The 20,182-nt window shown below is 37.1% G+C and overlaps 1 protein-coding gene and 1 long non-coding RNA gene across 8 annotated transcripts in view; one reads left to right on the top strand and one right to left on the bottom strand.

Annotated features, from left to right (window-relative positions):
* Positions 1 to 20,182, bottom strand: part of dmd (dystrophin) — a 195,984-nt gene that overhangs the window by 165,696 nt on the left and 10,106 nt on the right. For 6 of the 7 annotated variants that reach the window (XM_032585802.1, XM_032585810.1, XM_032585809.1 and 3 more), the window contains exons 1-8: positions 17,281 to 17,404; positions 10,178 to 10,239; positions 9,304 to 9,396; positions 8,074 to 8,151; positions 6,630 to 6,722; positions 5,942 to 6,114; positions 5,226 to 5,341; positions 4,097 to 4,263 (exon numbers count right to left, since the gene is read on the bottom strand). In XM_032585802.1, the coding sequence (XP_032441693.1) occupies positions 4,097 to 4,263; positions 5,226 to 5,341; positions 5,942 to 6,114; positions 6,630 to 6,722; positions 8,074 to 8,151; positions 9,304 to 9,396; positions 10,178 to 10,239; positions 17,281 to 17,362 (864 nt within the window). In that variant the 5' untranslated portion in view covers positions 17,363 to 17,404. Of the gene's footprint in view, positions 1 to 4,096; positions 4,264 to 5,225; positions 5,342 to 5,941; positions 6,115 to 6,629; positions 6,723 to 8,073; positions 8,152 to 9,303; positions 9,397 to 10,177; positions 10,240 to 17,280; positions 17,405 to 20,182 lie in introns of those variants that run through there. The other variant, XM_032585804.1, reaches the window with a different exon arrangement.
* Positions 102 to 18,723, top strand: LOC116734427 (uncharacterized). The gene is made up of 4 exons (XR_004342222.1): positions 102 to 225; positions 4,497 to 4,506; positions 12,895 to 12,902; positions 18,712 to 18,723. It is a non-coding gene; the product is annotated as an uncharacterized LOC116734427 (long non-coding RNA).

Below are 20,182 nucleotides of genomic sequence, written 5' to 3'. Positions count from 1 at the left end.
CAAAGGAAACTTTAAACTGGTGAGTTTTTAGTCTTGATTTAAGGCTAAATCGAGGCAAATACCATTTAATCACCGTACTTGATTTAAAGTAATTTAGTGTTTTAGCTGTTTTGCAGTTTTTTTGCATGTTTGTTCCAGATTAGTGATGCATAAACCTGAATGCTGCTTCTCCATGTTTGGTTCTGGTTCTGAGGATGAACAGCAGACAAGAACCAGAAGACTTGAGTAGTCTAGTAGATTGACATAACAATAACATGTATTTTGGTTCTAAACCATTCTAAACTAACAATAATATTTTACAATCTGTCTCTGAGCTACCGAGAGCCAGTTTAAGGACTTTAGAACTAGGGTGATGTGATCTATCTTCCTGTTTTTAATGAGAACGCCAGCAGCAGCATTCTGAATCAGCTGCAGCTGTCTGACTTTTTAGGCAGACCTGTGAAAACACTGTTGCAGTAATGAATGCGACTAAAGACAAATGCATGGATGAGTTTTTCCAAGATCTTTCTGGGACATGCTTTAATCCTAAAAATGATCACCAGACATTTTTTCTTCCATGCCACATTTGACTTCTTTGTGTTGATTCATCACATAAAATCTGGATAAAACACATTTAGGTTTGTAGCTGTAACACAATGAAATGTGAAAAGATTCCTGGGGTACAAATACTTTTGGAAAGAACCAAAATAAACCAATACATCTCAAATATAATGTCTATAAAACACAGTGCACACTCTCCATTCATTATTTCTAACTTTAGTTGCATCTGTGCACATCAGCTGAAGAGATTTAAAATAGAAATAGACATGTAGGAAAGGGTGGTGTAGCCTTGGAGAGCACAAAGTGACCTCTCTGTTGGGTCAAAAAACTGCATGCTTATTATGGGATGCTGTGAGGTCTCCCTAGTACACTGCAAAGGGTTGGTCTACACTTCTGGACTGAATGTGTGCTTCAAAACAATAAAGTATCCAGCAGGAACTAAGATGAGGGTGAATATACAGTCAAAGACATGGATGAAAAGGCCGTCTGGCGCGAAACAAGGAGAAAATCCGAAAGAAGGGTTTAAAAATGTGTTGTGTGACGCATACACACAAAATTAAGAAAAGCTTTAGTTCAAATTGCACTTCTCCTAACGGACAAAATAAAAAATTATCTAATTATAAATTTAAGAGTAGTTATGTCTTTTCCTAGCCATTCAGAGAAAGCATTACTGGTTTACAATTTATTTTTCCTGAAGGGAAGGTCAAAGGAACTCGGCTAATCTGTCTGTAGCTGAACAGGATAAACCCTCAGCAGCAGCAGCAGCAGCAGTCAGCATGCCAAGTCAAACATTACAGAAATCCTTATGGGTGTGTAGAGACTAATACAGTGAAAAGTTAAATGGACCTTTGTTTTGGGGGCTGGAGTTACACAGTGGCGAGGCCTGAGCAGTAAGCTCAGAAAAAGGTCAGGATCTGGAAATATTCAGTGGCCTTTTGGACATTTTGGAATAAAAAACAACAGCATACTGTGCTGATGCTGCTTTAAGAAACAGAAATACAACAAAGGAAGGGACTGAAGAAGGAATCTTAACCATTGCTTTATTTAAAGATGTGCACGGCTGTAAAAGAGAGCTTTATTATCACCAGACGATTTCCTTAACTCTGTCGCTGCCCTCATAAATCCTACAGTTATGATTATGGGTCATATAATGCAATACTACACATCCTTGTCATGTTTTCATTCAACAATATCAAAATATAAAGTGCTTAAGGAATAAATAACAACAAATCCCTTTCCAAAAATCATTGCTGGGGCCTCTAAACATGTCTGCAAATAAAACAAATGGGTTTTTCTTGTTCCTCCAGTTGCATTGCAACTGACTGCAATGCAGTCAGTTGCGCTGCCAGTTGCATCACTTCATATGGGTGGAAAAATGTCCCAGGAACGTAAATCTCATTTTGAACAAATCAGAGTATTATTCAAGAAGACTTTTCCAGAGTCCATTCCAGGGTGTGTTAAGTATTTGCCCACAGGTAATAAAAACCTAAGAGGTGGTTTGGGGATTTTCTGACCAGAAGCTGTGCCGTGGATAAAGTCAAAACAGCTGGCTCGAAAGGGCAAAAAAGTTAACCAATGCAGTCCCTGTTGTCCAGAGATATTTTGGGAGATTTTTAGGAATCTTGTAATCTGTTGTGCACAGATTACAAGTTTAAGAATCAGCAGGAGAGTACATTCAGCGACAAACTAAAGCTCAGCAGCAAGCTGATTTCTACTCTCCCCAATTCATCCCCCTATTTCCTTCCATCCCATTTACAGCTCGATGTTTCCAGTGTACAGCATGGTTTGCTGTGTAACGTCAGAGAAGTGAGTCATGGTTCTGCTCCCAATTTGCCCATGCCTGCTGTGCTTTTCAAAAGCATAGCTGGAGAGAATGGAGGCAGCTGCTTTTTGTTCTTAAAGGTGCGGGTGACTCATTCTATCCAGAAGCACACAAAATACAATAATCCTAATAGCCCTCAAACTACATGTAAACTAAACATTGGAGCTGAAGTAAAAAAATGTTAGTTTGGTTCCACTACACACTAGAGTTTTGGTTTGCTTTGTGAGAATCATTCAGACAGTGTGAAAATGATTCTGCAACAAGAGTAATGCAACAACCAAAACAGGTTTGACACTTAAAACAACCAGCTTGAGGTGAAAAGGGGTAAAGATTTATAAGATTGTACCCTCTATTTAATTCTTGGATTGAACCATGAATAGATTTTGCTCTTATTTAGAAGCTTAGACTCTGTTGTGACAATAATATGTACACAAGAGAGAAATTAAAACACATGGGGCTGAACAGGAGGAAAAATGAGTCTGACCTGATCAACAGGAGGGGCTGTTGAAGCTCCTTGGAAACTAAACTACATCATTTATGCAAGAAAAAAATTTAAATTATTCAAATTTAATACGATAAATATGTATATTGTAATAACTTATTACATCTTGTTATTGTAATAGCATGACAGTATTTTACACAAACATGTAAGATTTATTGTAAAAACAATAACATTGCCATGTGATAAAGCTCTGTTTTTGGGGGGGGGGGGGGTTGCAAGAGTGGCTTGGACCAAATCTGCTTCTATTTGCAAAGCTGTGTTTCAGCTGTGGGTCTTTTTCCGTCCATCACAAGTTTCATCCAAAAAAGAACACCTTGAGTTTTTGTGGAAAACAGATGTACTCGTGGTCTCTTTGTGAGAAGTTCAGAAGGGCTCCGTCGAGGCACTCTGATTCTATTTTTGCTCTCTACCTTATTTTCCTCAAAGTCGACCAAGTGTGACCGTCAGTGTATCATCTTTTCGGAGTGTAACAGACCCTATCACCTCTTTTCTTTGAATGAGAAACTCCATGCAGACTGATTAATAAGCTTATAACTGCCGTTTGCAATATGTTGGTGTGACTTTCACTACATTTTTTTATGTTACTAATAACAAGCAAACAAAAAATGTGCTTGTTTGACCTGCAATGCAGATCTTTATAACAAGTTAAGGAATGGATTGGGTTATCTGATCTAGTAAAGCTTGCAGTCAGCTCACAGCTTGTCAACTGTAGTTTTAATAAGTGTTACCTTAACAAACGTGGTGGTGGCAATCCTTTACTTTCCTTGCTATTAATATTTATGTTTTTCTCAACCAGAAATAGTCTGAGACATACAAAACTTGCTTTTATTAAATAAAGAAGAAAAATATAAGTGCCAACTTTCAGCCAGCTGGCTGTGACTCTATCGCTCATATAGCAAAATACAACATCACAATAAAAGGATTTCACTGTAAACTACAGGAAACATTATAACAAAAAAGCAGACAACTTCTTACAACCTCAGTGAACCTTGATGCTTGTAGCAGCCACAATTCTATTCAAAAATCATTTTCTTGCAAATAAATGCACAGACTGAATATTAAAGTCATGTCTTTGTCTGGAATTAGTCTCTGAGGTGTGACTGATGCTGACAACGTAGGGAGACAATATACAGCTGGTTTCCTAACAGGAGTTTGATGCATTAGAGCCCAGAATTAACCACAGGGTAAGAAAAGCTCTTACCCTCCTGTATAATAAAACATTTATATTGTACCTGCTTGCTGAGTCCTGGATTTGAGTCTTCAGCCTCCACTTTGTATTTGCGAGGCAGTGTCTCCACTTCTCTGATAGCCTCCATGCTCACATCTTTGGGAAGCACGGCAAACAGCGACGTAACATACATGATGATGGATTTTTTATCTGGTAACTGCACCGCCACATCTGAGGCAGAGAAATGAGCAGGCCAGAGAAAAAGAAACAGATGGGGAGGCAGAAAAATCAAGATGCCAAGTGAATATTGGAAACAGGAGTTTGGAAAGAGGAGATAAAGAGGTGAAAATTGCATGAGGAAGAAAAAAAGCGTGGGCAGACAGGAATAGTAGTTAAAGGTAACAGGAGGAGATTATATGCAAAGGGACAAAAGCAGGTTGAAACATGTTAAACCACTTAAAAAGGCGTTGATATGTGTGTAGAGAGTCATGATATAAAGTCATTTATACCTGAAATGAGGCAATTCAGATTGAAACAACTTCAAGGCATTAAACTGAGTTTTTTTTAGAAGCTGGCAGGAGTTTAAAGCAGTGTTCATCATAACAGAATATGGATCAGGGACTACAAAATAGTTCAGTCTGGGTCTTTTACAAAGCCTTGAAAAAGTATCCATACACTTTGACTTAACATTTTGTTGGAATGTAAACACAAACTGTGAAAACTGTTTTTCAGCCTTTAATGCATTTCCTTCAATGATTGAGACTGCATTTATATTCATCAGGCTTCCCATCAAAATGAGCTTTTCTCCATATGTAGCATTCTGCATCTAGACTATCTTCTTCCACATGTTGGCTGGCCTCCTTGCATGATTTGTGGCAAACTCTGGATTTCTTAATGCTTTATTTAATTAACTGATTTTTTTTTGCCAATCTTGTGACTTTCCAGACGTCAACATGACAGCTTTAGATGAAGAAATTACAAAAATCCCACAGACTCATTTCACAAATTTGCAATAAATATTTCCATTAATTGTTTTGCCTCCACTATATAATTATACACTAATTTGTTTTGGTGTACATCATAAAATCCCAATAAAAGACATATGTGGTTGGAATGGAACATAATCTGAAAAACATTAACCGATGTGAATACTTTTGCCAGGAAACATGTGGCACAACAAATAAAAACGGTACCTTCGGGATCCAGGAGCTTCTCTATAGCTAGCTGGTTTTTGGCGAAGGTGAAAGCGTGGTCGAGTCTCTCCACAGGGCTCATTTTGACCACCTGATCCCAGCTGAACGCTTCTGGCCTGAAGATAGGCAGAAAACCAGTAATACAGTCAGAGAATAGGGGGGAAAAAAGCATAAACAGTGACAATGAAAATGGGAACAGTCATTAATAATTTCACATTTTATCAACAGTTTATGTTGTGTACAAAAAAGGCTGGTTTCTGGGCAGTGCAGGCAGTGGGGGGGGGATGAGTGGCTGATGTGGGTGAGGAATGTGTGTTCAGTGATCCAACTAAAGTCTAGGCCCAGGTCTAAACCAACACTGGTCGTTCTCACAGCGCCCAGGCCAGTGTGTGTCACCATTACTAAGGACAAGGGATTACATAAGGGGGAAAACATCCCTGACCCCCTTTAACCCTTTTTTTTCTTTCACATGCAACAGCCCACAGAGAGTAAGCAAACAGTGACACAGCAAGCCTAAACAGAACAAGTCGAGCAGCATACACACACACAAACACACACACACACCCCCTATAGATGCTGACCTGTCACCATGACCTTCTGCAGCTTTTGCAGTACCTTACACCAAACCTTTACATTTCTGGCATTTTAATAAAGCTTATATACTGTATATCCTTTGAAAATATTGTCTATATAACAGGAGTGTTTAGAGTCCGCACCTGAAATGGTGGAGGATTGCGTTCAGGGCCAGTCCGTCACACCAGCTTGTGGTGAAATTCAGCACGTTGACTTCAGAGTATGAGCGCGTGCATTGTCGTACCCAACTTAGCAAAATCTTCTCACTGTTGGTCTGCTGCAGGTTGGACATGACATCCTTCATGATGTCTTTCACCTGCAAATGGAAACAAAGGTCAACTCAAATATTATGAACTCAACAAAAACAAAAGAACTCTAAACATTTTCACATACAATTGATACCCTATGTATGCATTACATACACCATTTGAAAAGAGATTAAATCACACTAAACTTCTTCTGTTATAGATCAAAACGGTATATCCTAAGTAATGTGACTATCATCAATATTGTAAAAATAAATTCACAAGAATAAGTTGCTCAATAGCAAAACTGTCTTCTGTGGTATTAAAACAAACAGAAGAACAATAAAAAAAAAGCAACAGAAACCACCTCAGAGAAAAAGCAGCTGTTTATATTTTCAGCAAGTCAAACTGACAAAGCACTGAATGATTAGCATGTTTACTTGGATGAACGCATTTGTGCACTTTGATACAGAATTTCCATCATCGTTTTTTCTGGTCCCTCTGGAACATTGGTGGACGGCGAGTTATTAAAGCAAACACTAATGAGACTGTGTATGCTTGCAGTATGAGTGTGGAAAGTTCTCACCTGCCAGTGAAGAATAATGCTCCAGATGAGGCCTAATGTCAGTTTGTGGTTTCCATCGACAATATCGGTCCCCCCGATGTTTACCAAATCAACCTACAAAAAGAAAGAAGAGATAATGAGTGTCTTTTACACAGTAACACTGAAAGTAACATCAAATTATGTATCGTGTTTTTTGAGTTGACAATGCAACTGCATCTACATAAATAATGTTTTCTAGAACTGTATGGTCAGTTATAGCCAAGTATATCTAACCAGTGTATTTTAATTTCATTTCATTTCATTACATTACACCAGCACAACTTCCAAAGTGGGCCTCATCCTATGGGGTGAGGCAAAGAGTATTAGGTTTACATGTAAATATGTCTGAGTTTAGAGTCATCAAGTGGAACAGAAGTTCAAATGTGTCTGGTTGAATTATGAAGTGATTTCTTTACATGTAGAGCGGACATTTGACCCCAATCCTGACTTAATTAGACTAAACTGGATTTTGTCCACACAGAAAGAATTTTGTGTTCACAGTACTGAACACATTTATTTGCACCTATTTCCACCACTGGAAGAATATAGCATTTTTTCCATATATTAACCCCCAAAAGTTCAATAACCTACATCAGATGTGTTTTCTCTTGTTTTTGTTTTGTTGTTGATGTCCTATGTTAAGGTTTAAAATTTAATAATAGTATCTAGTTAAAAAAAAAAAAAAATACAAAAATCCTAATCATCTTTGAGGTGTAAATTTAAGAAATGCTTTAATTGCATTTTGTTTTTTAATGATTGTTAGAGGTACGAACAACTATGCCAGAAGGCAGATATATTTTAAGACCTTTTATAGGTTTCATCAGGATTGCAAATAAAGTCTGGCATAGTTAATGATTTAAAACATAAAAACAACATGAATCCACTTTAGATTTTGGATATTATTGCATAACAACATTTCCTCAGGGAAACTTGTGACCAGCTAACAGTTTCTTTGGCAGCTGCAGGACAAAACCCAGCAGCGTACTAAACCTCCAGACTCAACTGCTTCCTATGAGATTGCCCTTCCACTTGGCTCCCACTGTTTAGGTCAAGATATTATGCAGAGAACTATATATAAAAACAGGGAGAGACATTAAAGGAATGATTGATGGGCTGCAGAGGCTTTACTGGCTAACAAAGAAAAACGTCACCCAGCAAAGTTTAAAACAATTTAAATCATTGTCAAGAGAACGAGTTATTGGATGAAAAATTTAAAAAAATACATGTAAAAATATATCTGGATTAATTAAAGATTTAATATTTTCTTTAAAAAGAATCATCACAATTTCCTCTTTCTAAATATAATTTCCTTCTAAGAAACTTCACCAAATTTTTGGCATTTTTTTCACATGATTAAAAAAACATATCTAAAGGTTTCAGTTTTTGATGATAAATGGTGTCAACAACAGAAAAACCAAGAACTCACATTATTTTGATGCAGAACCTGCAGCACTTTGTTGACATTGTTGAGGGAGTGCACCCTGGTGGAACCGCGCTCTTTGGTCTGAGAAACAGGAAATGCAGCTGAAATGAGCCAAAAGCTTATTCACCGCTCACCACCCATAATGAAGGAACAGGAATCAAACGAATACGGACAACAAACATTTCCTACTCTTGTTTATTTTTGTAGTACATTAAACTTTTCATGCTGGTTTCAGGAGGGGGAAACATTCACTAACATTCATCCACCTTAAATAAACAAGTCCTTTCAGGAACAGAATAAATAACAGGAAGTGAAATGCTACATGGAGGAAAACTATGTCATCACTCAGCGTAGCGTGTTACACCGCACATTCATCACACCCATTATCCTATCAGCATTGTCCATGGGCCAACTTATGGAAAGAATGGCTGGATGAACAGCAGCCAACTGCAAATCCCTTTTAAGTCTTCACATTCCTCTACCACTCATTAACACCCAATTATAGCATTAGGATTCCAGTATCAGAGAGACAGAGTGGATATCGATGTGCCATCACATATGGCAAAGAGACAGCTGGCACTAAACATGACCGCAGGTGCAAGAAACATGATACTCTGCTGAAGGAATCAAAGATGGACGGAGGAGGGATAGAATAAAAATAATCATATTTTTTAGTTTCACAAGGATAATGAATGCATTATCTGTTCCTTAAATCACTAATATCTATTTTATATCAATTTTAATTAGCTGCTGAATAACACAATGTGACATACAATAAATAAAAAAATAACCAAGAAATAAATGTATAAGTTGAGTAACATTAACGTCCAAAGAGTGCTTTCTCAGGGGAAGAAGACAGTATTTCTAGAAAAATTTGACGTAGACTGAAATTGTGAACATTGTGAATCAAATTGATGTAATTCTTAAATTAGCAATGTAACCACAAAACCACTGCATAAAGCATAACAGTATATAAAGGACCCACTGTTCTTCATATGTTTCCCTGCACACCTGGATCAATGGAATGCATTACTTCCTCATCGAGTACTGCAGAAGACTGGAAATTACTCATTTAAATCAAGTGTGTGGAGGCAGGCTAACACCTACAGTATACAATGGATGGGATGAAAACTACTGACCTAAACAACAAAGATTCTTTTAATAGAAAACAGTGGATGTTAGGAAATATTTTACGGTTTCTTAACATGTTTAAAAAACAGTGGACAAACCTACCAGGACAGTTTCTGTGAGACCCTCCAACAGGTCCAGTAGCTTTTTTCCATCTCTCAGGTCTGAAAACAAATCTTTGATGGGGGTCTTTCCTGTCTGAGAAAACAAAGAAAAAGGAACAAGTTAATTAGTTTTGGGCTGAATATGAAATAAAATTAAAGCAAAAAGGAGGCTAGCAAAAACTATGATCTATATGTGATCTCAGGACAGAAAAAACATTTTCCAGCAGGAAATTATTCCTAGTTTGTCAACACTCGCATCTATCCTGTTTCATAATAGACAAGTGTTTAAACCTACAGCAAATACTGATAAGATCTTACATGAGATGCAATCATTTCTATGCTTATTTATTTGCATAATTAAGCAAAAATACCAAAGTATCAAGCAAAACCAACTGAAACACTACCATTCAGTAAATGGCTTGTTACCTGGAACAAATAGAGCAATTTGACCCAGAGCTTCAAGTGTCAGTGATGAAAATCTAGCAAGTCAGAGTGGATCCATTCTACTGTACTTATAACTGTGCTAAAATCTAAGCTGGACAGCAAATATATCAAAAAAAAAAAAAAGAAAATGGTTGGTAGGCACACTAGTGAGATGAGAAATCCACCAGGCAAAAATTGTGTTTATTGCTCATCACCTGTAACAAAGTTGTTGTGAACATTTAACTATTTAGTCTACTCGTCTGTGAATGGCAGAGCTGCACTGCAGAGATTACAGAAGACAAATGTTCGGATTTAAAAACTAAAATAGCCAGAGGATAGTCACAGTACTGAGGCTGATAGAATTTTTCTGTGTTTGGAGAAAGCAGGTTCGTTATCTATTGTGTTTTAAGAGGAGCAACAAAAATCTTTATTGTACCCAGTGCTTCACGTACCTTGGAGAACTGCGCATTTATCCATTTGGTGAATGTTTTCTTCTGTACAGAGTCATGCTCATCTGTAGGGAAAGTTTTTTGGATAGTTAGTTTCCTCAGTCTTGTGAGAGGCAGTTATTTTTTAACTCTACACATTTATTTTTAGGGCCAACTTCACTTCAGGTCAACCCCACCCTCTTCCACTGACACACTGATGAGTGATGATTGTAACTGGAGGCAATTATGGCTTAAAAGCATCCAGATCAATGTGCCACAAACGTCAGAAAATTACAGGAAACAAATTAAGCTAGAAAAAGAACATTTTGACTATGTGCCCTAAAATGTCAAAGCGTGCACAACCTCAGACGTAAGCCTGACACATCAAACCTACTTGTTTGTGTGCACACACCCGTACCCATTTATACTGTTCCAATAGTCAGACTGTACACATATTTTACATTCTCTTCCCACTCGACTCCCTCCTTCACTGCTCCTCCTTTATTCTGAGACGTGGCTCTCCAATAAGGCTTCATTGTGTTTCAGGCTCAGGGTCAGCTGCTTTGATGAGACCGAGCGATGGCTGGCGTGTGTAATAGATCAGAGCAGCTTGGATACACCACAGAAAAGTCAATTAAGTGACAAAGATACCAAGTTTATTTTCTTTCTCATGCGTTTCAATAGTGCACCTAAAGAGTATGAAAAATAAAATCAGCACTGTCAATTAATGTGCCCTTGTCATTACTCAAACACCCCAGGTAGAGATTTATACAATACACAAAAATAATAATCTTAATAATGGCATAATAATTCAAGTTTGCCCTCTCAAAGTCCAATAAACTTTAACTTTGCAAAGAACACCCCCCCCTCTGGAACTGGAAGATATTCTAAACATCCAAAATAAAACACAAAAACCTGAAATAATACATAAAAATAAAATAAAAACCACACACAACCGAAACCATAAATAAAATAGATTATGATGTCTCTGTAAAAAAAATGTCTTTAAAAAAATATCAATGGAAATTGTCAAGCTCATTTTAATTTGTCATGCAATTAATCGAATAACTGCTTATCGTGACAGGCTCAACTCTGAGTGAGGAGTAATCTACTTCTGGCAGATTCCATAAGCTGCTGCAAACAATAGAAAGGAATCTAACTTTTAGCTGGATGTTTGCAAATATTCAAGATGGTTTGTTTGGTTTTTTGCTTGTTTGTTTTCAGATTTCACGAGTTAACGTGACATTTATGGTAAAATTAGTGACTTTAGAAAAAATTAATTTTGCTGCAGGCTTCACTCTTAGTGAATTGCTTTAACCCTATAATAAAACTTTTTTTGCACATGCCTAGCTCCAACCTTGGGTAATGTTACACAACTGTTGGCCAAAAAGATTTTACAAAGTATCAGTTGTAGGAGCAGCAATCAGTGCGACACTGCTGAACAATTCTTTAACACGGCATCCCCACATGATGGGAGGTTATGTTTTCTGAGGCTTTCTAGAAAAATTTACCAGGATGTAAATTTAGGAAAACACTTTCCCTAGCGGTTTGTAGATCAGGATGAACTGGAAAAAAGGTTTAAAGGTCAAACTCATCAGGGCTCACAGTGACCACCTCCTTTATTTGAAGTGTTTAAAGTGTGTTTGCAGTCGCTGGCTGGGTGAAACGGATATAAAAACAAGAATGTAACGGATGGAGAGGCCAGAGAAGGATGGGTGACATAGTGAGGAAACGGAAAGAGATTTATTTTGTCAGGTTCCAGATGGCTTCCGACTTTTCCAATGGAGACAGCTTTACCTCCATGATACTGAGAGAGTTGTATCACCACAAATCGGCATCCATATCTCAGGAGATGTCAGGAACAATAAGCAGAACAATCAGATAGGTGGGGGAAAAAAGAAAAAGAAAAACAGGAAGTACTAAATGTCTGCGGGTTGTCTAGTTTTGCAATCCGTCTTTTAAAGTAGTTCCGAGAGATAAACAATAAAACCTAAAAATTATGCATTTGCAAAACAAAAAGTATCGATGTTACAGCTAGATTATAGCTTTGGTGATATTGTTTGGGTTGCTGTGACTGATGCAAGCAAAACTATGGCAGAAAAAAAGGATAGAAAACAAGAATAAAGGGAGAACTTGTCAGCATAAGCTTAAAATGCACTAAAAATTGGATGGTGAACAGAATAGGACACTTTTCAGCTTGATAAGCTGAAGGAGAAATCTTATCAGATAAGATAATTTTGAAAAATGCTTATAATTTATAGCCAAAACATTCACTCCAACCAGTCTGGATATTTACAACACTTTTTCCAACAGAGCAAACATGATGCCCATGGGAATTTAAAGACAATTGACATTCACAAGAAAAATGTATTCAGCTTACGAATCTATGATTTACCATCAGGTGTTATCCATGCAATACACTCTCCAAGTTATCCTGACTGGTGATCAGAAGTCAGCTACAACAACAAAAATAAGAAAACTTTTTTCCACTCTGTGAATGTTCCATAGCTAGATACTACCAAAAGACACCAACAAAACATTTTCTGTTAGAAAGTACGAACTGAGGGAGGAAGACTCAAAGTTAGTCATTTGTACGTGTCTAAAAATGTAGCCAGAAAAAGCACATATATGCAAAACGGTCTTAAGAAAGAAGCTTTTTAAGACACGTTAGCAGTCCATTCATGCTCAGAGAAAGAAATGCATTAGGCTGAAAACAAGGTGGCCCAAACGAGTATACCAAGTACAACAAGTGTGTTAATCTTTCAAAAGGATCATTTCCAATGATATGAAACATGTGGAAATGCTGGCAGGGTCTTTATTCACCACAGAACAATGTTAACCAGACTAATTTTGCCAGTAGTTTATCTAAGATGTAAAACACAATTTAAAATGTGAACTCCATAACCATAATTTATCTTTGCTTTTAAGTAACAGTACAACTGTTTTACAGTGAAAACTTATTTTGAATGCTGTTCTTGTAACTTTACAAAAACTAGAAATGGGTCACAACAGCCTCATTAATTTGTCTCTTCTTAAAATAGTGAGGGAAAAAAAACTACACATACAAAGTAAAAGTGTGACAGGTTTTCTTCAGGTATGTTGCCAAGACAATATCAATTCTCCTTTTCTGGAAGCTCCATATAGGGCCTCCCGTCCTTAAAGCTTTATCAGCACCACAATCAAGCCTCTGAGGTTCCTGCAGAGTGGGTCCCTGCAGACTCAGATCTCCTTGGCTCTGTACCTTCCTATCTTGGCAAGACAATAAACATGATTCATGAACAGCGCCCCTCAATCTGTCTACTTCACCTTCTCACCAGGGCACAGGAATGTCCAACTGCAGATCAAAGTAGTGGCAAGGTTGTGTGTGTGTGTGTTTGGATGAACAAGAAAGAAAATAGTCATGTAATTTAACCCCTTCACAAACTGGAGTTTGGAGTCAGTTGCAATACTCATAGAACAATATTAACACACTAATAAGCAAGGACAAGGTACATCTCTGCACATAATTGGAGGGAACATGTGAATCTGAATCAGCTATAAAAGTTTCAACTGTAGAAGCTTAAATAACAAAATTACAGAACATATTCTTAGGAAAATCCCAAGCAAGTTAAGGACAGAAGACATACCTCAAGGCTATATTTAATGGGTCTTATTATCTAAAACACACAAACTGCAATGGAGAGCACTGGCACAGTCGCAACAGCATAAGACTGAGGTAATGTACATTTAAGTTTTATCATTATAGATGATTCAAGCCTTCTTAAAAGACAGGAGAGCACTTATAATCTATTGCCAAAACATTCACTCCGAAAAGTCTGCATATTTACTACGCTTTTTCCAACAGAGCACACATGATATTCATGGCAGTTTAAAGACGCATAAAAATGTATTCAGTTGAATAAAAGTAAATAAGTTAAAAATCCTTAAATCGACATTGCAATTCATGAAGATTGACTTTTGTGTTCTTATGATTTACCTTAAGGTGTCATACATGCAATAAACTAAATCATTACATTTAAATCTCCTGATGGTTTACATTAATGTGTGCTACATGCAAACAGAAGTAGTGGCTGGAACAAAATGCAAACTCTTTTACAGATAAGTCTTTCCTTTACATACATGTTAATTTTTACAGAGGAAATCAGTCAAGCTGTGTCCCTTTCTATTCAGATGATCCATTTAAAGATTTGCACATTGTCCCTTTAAATTCAGTCTTTTTTGCTGTTGAGTTCTGGGCTACCACCAAAACTTTCACAGAGCTGTCCAACTTTTCCTGGGAAAAAAAACACAACCTTTATAGGTCACTTGGTCATATGGTAGGGATATAATATCTGTCCAGTGAGGAGAAATAAACAGACTGCACAAGCACAGTGAGGCAAGAGCTGCAGATCAAATATTCAACCGCTGCGTCCCATCAGCCTGTTTCAGATAACTGACTTATGCAAACACATCAAGTTTTGGTGATCAGGACTTTGCACATTTAACACGGCAATAAGAGGCAAAACCCATTATGGATTAAGAATGGATTATATTATGAAGGGGATTCAGAGTTCAAGTTTGTTCTCAATTTACTGTACAAATGTACAAAAAGTAAAAGACAATCTAAAGCAGATACTCTGAACGTCAGACTTTAACACATTCTAACAAATAAGCTCTGCACATATAAGCACTAAGTGTATAAGTACAATTAGTAAATTTTTTAACAGCTCCAACATATTTGAAGAGTGTTGTCTGAGATATGGATTATTCTTATTCTAGTAGGTTTATAGGAATGCACAGAATTCCTATAATTTCCCATGCATGCCTTCCTCCTCCCCTCAGTGGTCACTTGTCTAAGCATGCCCCAGTCAGCGCAGCCTTGTTGACACTCTTCCCTCACGGTGATCCAGGAATTTGTAGGGAAAACACACTGAACGTCCGGAGAGATTAACACGTATCCCTGTGGTCCATGTAGGTGCATGAAATGCTGTTATTAGCTATGAGTGAAAATAGAAAGCCTCAAATTCAGGGCTGCCTCGAGCACACTGAAAAGTTGTGTCCCTAGAGACTAACTAACTAGAAAGTACTGATGGAGTAGATGAAGGAGAGGATAAAAAACCGTTGGTGTGTACGAGTTTAATTTCAACATATTAATTCAGAGCAATTAAAAACCTCAGGTGTTAATTATGTTTTATGTCTTTAAAAAAGCAAATGAAACAAACTGTCATTGAAGAATTAACTTAAATGGCGTCTTAAAGATTTTTCTTTTTAAAGCAGTTTTAATCTAAAAATATCCAGAAAGTTTATTTTTTTTTAAAAATATCCTGCAAATGCAAACATTTTAAAATGTTTGAAACAACTGCAATTAACCACTTCATTCTGCTACTCAAAAGCTTGCAAGCGCTTTGATCACTCACAAGCACCACAATTGTGCATTTTGTCACCAATATCTGAAGTTTACATCTATTACGCATGTAGAAAACTGGTTGTCACAGAAACTGTCAAAAGTTCCTACCTCTGAGTCTGAGCTCATGCTCTGCCATCTTTGCCCATAAGTAACGGCTGTGCTGAACAAGAGGAAGCGGTGAAAACCAAAAAAAGCACAAACCCAAATAGTCCAAGAATATTGATGTAAATTACACCCAGATAGTCCTGTCGCCTTTTTGGTCACTCTCCTTTGCATCGGTCACTCCTTGACCATTGAGAGAAGTAAAGATCAGAAGAATGCAGCAGCAGCAAAGAGAGAACAAGAAGGGAGGGAAAGAGGGACACTGTCCATGAAAGGGAAAAGGGAATCAGGGCTGAGCAGGACAGGACAGAGCAAGCCAAGTGTGGGGAGTCGTATACTACAGATTGAGAGAGGATGTTAACAGATAAAGCGCTCTGGCAGAATTACAGTGTTTGCTGCTGTCACGAGCTAAAGACAAAAGACAAAGGAGGGTCTATCCGGCAGAGATGGGTAGGCGATCCCAAACTCAAGATATAACAATAGTGGTGGTATTAACTTTTTGATTTGTCTGATAAAAACCAACTCACCTGATTGGCTGAAACAAAACATGTCCAACTTTACCATAACAGATAGGCCTGTAAATTACATTAATGTTTGTGTAAAACCACAATATGACACTCAGAGTGGGTAAAATAAGAAAGCTCAGTGTAATAAAAACAAATATTGATACTCTCATCAATCTGAAGCAGTGTTTTGCATCTGGACTGAAATTTAACATGAATTTCAAAGAGATGACCAACAGGGGAACTTAAAAAATTAGACTTACAAAGACATTTTGAGAGTTACTAGAATGGTATTTTTCAGCTTAATCAGTGATGATTGGAAACTAAAACATCTCATCGTTTACCGACGACCCATGAACATGCTAAAGTGAGATTACATTCAGAGGAAGCACAGAGATGCAAAAAGTTACTCAGAACTATTTATACAACATGGTGAGCCAGTTTAATTCTGGGTGTGAAAGTCAGAATGGAGAAAAATCTTAGCAGATAACAGGAAGGCTAAAATGAATACAGCAAAGCTGTCTGAGAAAAAGTTAAGATATATTTTCTCTTTGAAATGCACACACAACCCTTAGATGATGCTAATATGAGATGCTACAGACATTTTAACATGTCAGCATCAGAATTTTTGCTTTGATTTACATAGTTTTAAGAGTCAAATCCAGTTCTATAGCAGCTCCACTAACACATACATGGTATGACATTTCCTCTGCTCCCTAAATAGTGACCAATCATGGCAAGAAGGGATTGGCTTACAAAAAATTGTAATCAGCAGGTTAGAGCTTTACAAAATTAGATAATACTGAAACCATCAAAGCTTTTTAATAAAAAACTGTACCAAAATTTATTTATTTAATGCTTAATTACATTTCTTTCTATGCAAGGACTGTTAATTTAAATCCAAATCAGAATGGCAGCCTAGTATTTATATGTTTGATGTAAAGCAAATGCTCTCACTACGTAACCATATACTTATTAAAAAAATTTGTTGCATTGTGTTTGACTGGCTATAAACAGAAAGTACACAGAAACACTTAAGATTCAGGAAAGGATGACCAAAGAAGCCCAAGAAGATTTTCACCGCTGACGTTACGAAAAAGAGGCGCAATCTACCAACAGAGTGAAAATCACCTTACCTAGGTCGAGGCTATATTCGTTCTTCCCCTTCTTTCTAAAAAAGTTACGCTTTCTCCATGACATCCACCGACTTAGATTCATAATGAAAAGTGATTACATTAAAAGAATGGAGAGCATAAAGAGCACGAGAAAGAAATGACAACAACTAATCCGGAAGAGGAAGACAGGGTGGTGGTAGTAACAGAGTCAGAGAGGAAAATAAAAAAACAAAACAAAGAGGAAGTAGAGGTGAGAGAGAAGTGCATCAAGTACACTGGGTGGGTTAAACTGGGTGCTGGGTGGACCGGCCTGTATTTACACATTTATTCTCCAAATACTTACTTAAATGACATAAGTATTTAATAAGAAACAGGGGGGAAAACACAAGAAAAAGCTAGAAACCTGTCTATTTAATCTATAAAAATGAAATAAAAACTAAAAAAGCTCTCACACTCCCTTGTTGCAGCAAACAAAAGCAGATAAATACAATTAGAGTGGCTAACATGGCAGCTACAACCTTTTCAAATAACATTTACATGAAAGTGAAACTTGCAACACGGCAAAAAAAAACAGCAATTACAGAAGTACCACATCAAATAGCGTCACAGCCATGACCTCACTTCTGACACTCAGTCGGCTGGTGAGCTGCTGTAGCAGAGCAGGGAACCATTTGCCCATTGATGTTTTCAGTCAATGAGGAGCAACAGGACAAACAGTTCTACTCCCACGCAAAGAGGGTGAAAATGGAGAGGTGGGGTTGAGTGAAACAGGACAGACATGGAGAGAGAATGTTTGTTTTCTTGTTTGTTTTATTTAATAGAGAGCGCAAAGGGAGGGAGCACAACTCCTCTCAAGAGTCTGACTGAATTAAAAGTTCTTCCCATGCCTGAGATTCAAAGCATCTGGTCTGGTAACTTCTCAGAAAGCTGAGATGGCTTAAGTGAGGTTAGAATTGGCAGTCAGTGAAGGAATCAGGAACTCAAAGGAACCTTTACATGCTGCATTGTTCTCTGCAAAACCCCTACACCACTATTAATCAAAATGTTCAAGAATAAATCCATAAAGAAAATAGTCGGAGTAAAAAGATGACTTATTTATTACAGAGGCCAAACTCCTTTGGTGTCAATGTCAGAATCTTAACAGTTTTCTATTGCTCTTTTATTCAAAGTATTTTCTTGTTTTCTCTTAGTTGCTGGCTGAACAAGCTTACCATCAGAGTCAACAACACTCGTAACTGCATAATGCCAAACAGAGGGTTGTGTCCTTACTGTGGCAAAGTCGACATGAAGGTTGAATGCATCATTAATCAAAAAGAAATAAAGTTTTATTTTCTCGTTCTTTTTTCTGATGCCTCCAGGTTGACTGTACTTTATGCCCCTGACAAAAATAACGCATTATTCTTTCCTTTTTTTTTTTTTTTAAATTACATGCTGGTTTTAAATACTCTGCAGCAGCTCTTTTATTGTACTTACTTTTTTTGTATTACTTTTTTAACTGATAAAAACCATAAAAACATAAACAACAACTGACATCATGTGTCAGAAATTACTTCTTAAATTAAAGTCTCATTACTTTAAAAAAATAGTACAAGTTTAAGTAATTCATTTCGACTTAAAAAAAGAGCTGATTTTATACTTAATGTTGGCCCACAAAGATACAGAACCAATTCACCAGAACCATGCTTACAAATTTAAGTAAATACAATCGTAAATAAAATTTACCAAAATATCCTTAACTCTTGACTGAAAAGAATTTACCTGTGACCTAAATGAATGGCAGAAAATCATAAGATTTTTTTCAAAACAAGCCCAAGAAACCATAGTTAGCTACTCATTTGGCTCTATGCCCAAAACTGATAAGTGATAAAAGAGGAAAGCTCCTCCACCCAAACCCTCATTTGTCTAGAATCACAGCGGAAACTTTAAAACAACCTTATATACATATTAAGGTTCAAAGTAGAAACTCTTAAAAGCAATGGGTATCATTAATGTTGGCAACAGTTTCTGAACACTTCTTAACCCGCTGTTCACATGCTGACATTTAGTGCATTTTTATTTCCTTTTTTTGCAAAGGTTTATGCAAACAGCTACACTTTGTATAAATAACAGTTAATACATTTAATTTGCACTAACCTTTTAGTGCCTAAAGCAACTTTGCAAAGTATTCCAACTCTTTTTGTTAAGCAATATGCAATTTAATTTCCCATTGAGTTATTGGATGGGTGGGTTTTCTCTTGAGGATAACACTATGAAGTAGGGATTGGCTGGTTACTCATATCAACGTATCAAGGTTTTAAAAACAGCTTTAATGCCCCATTGTGATGTTCCTACTATTGTTTAAAGGACTTCTAACAAGATGCCAGTGAATTATGTGAGCTTGATTAGTCATCTTTCCAAATAGTCAATTCAACCAGAAACAATGTTTAAAAAAAACCTTTGAAAAAATTTAAGTTTTAGAATTTAACTATGACTAGGATTAGATTTACTTATTCAATCCATGAAAATACTTATGAAAAATAAACTTATTTGTCCTAGATCAAGTAGTAATCATAACTTGCTCCCTTTAGAAACTCCTATCTTGAGAAAATAATTCAGTCGTTTGAATGAGGCATTTTTTTTTATAGGGGGGACACAAATGATTTAGACAAGTTGCACAAAATACGTGTCCAAACGTCATATAAAAAGGAGGGAACTCAGTATGTGCCTGAAGCCAATTTAAGACGGATCATCTGTGCCGTTTCCGCCCTTCTTCTCAAGACTCTAAATGTCATGTGTGCAGGGTGGAGTACAGTCAGAACGGAGCTAGCACATGGACCAGAGAGTCCCACACACTACCACACCCTGGGGAGATGTTTTGGCCTCAGCCTCCATTCCCAAATTTCCAGCCAGGATTTTTGCAGTACTAGCTCGAGTCACTCCCCCT

Source organism: Xiphophorus hellerii, chromosome 15 (assembly GCF_003331165.1).
Source record: "Xiphophorus hellerii strain 12219 chromosome 15, Xiphophorus_hellerii-4.1, whole genome shotgun sequence".
Taxonomy (NCBI): Eukaryota; Metazoa; Chordata; class Actinopteri; order Cyprinodontiformes; family Poeciliidae; genus Xiphophorus; species Xiphophorus hellerii.
This window is presented reverse-complemented; position numbering and strand designations above follow the sequence as displayed.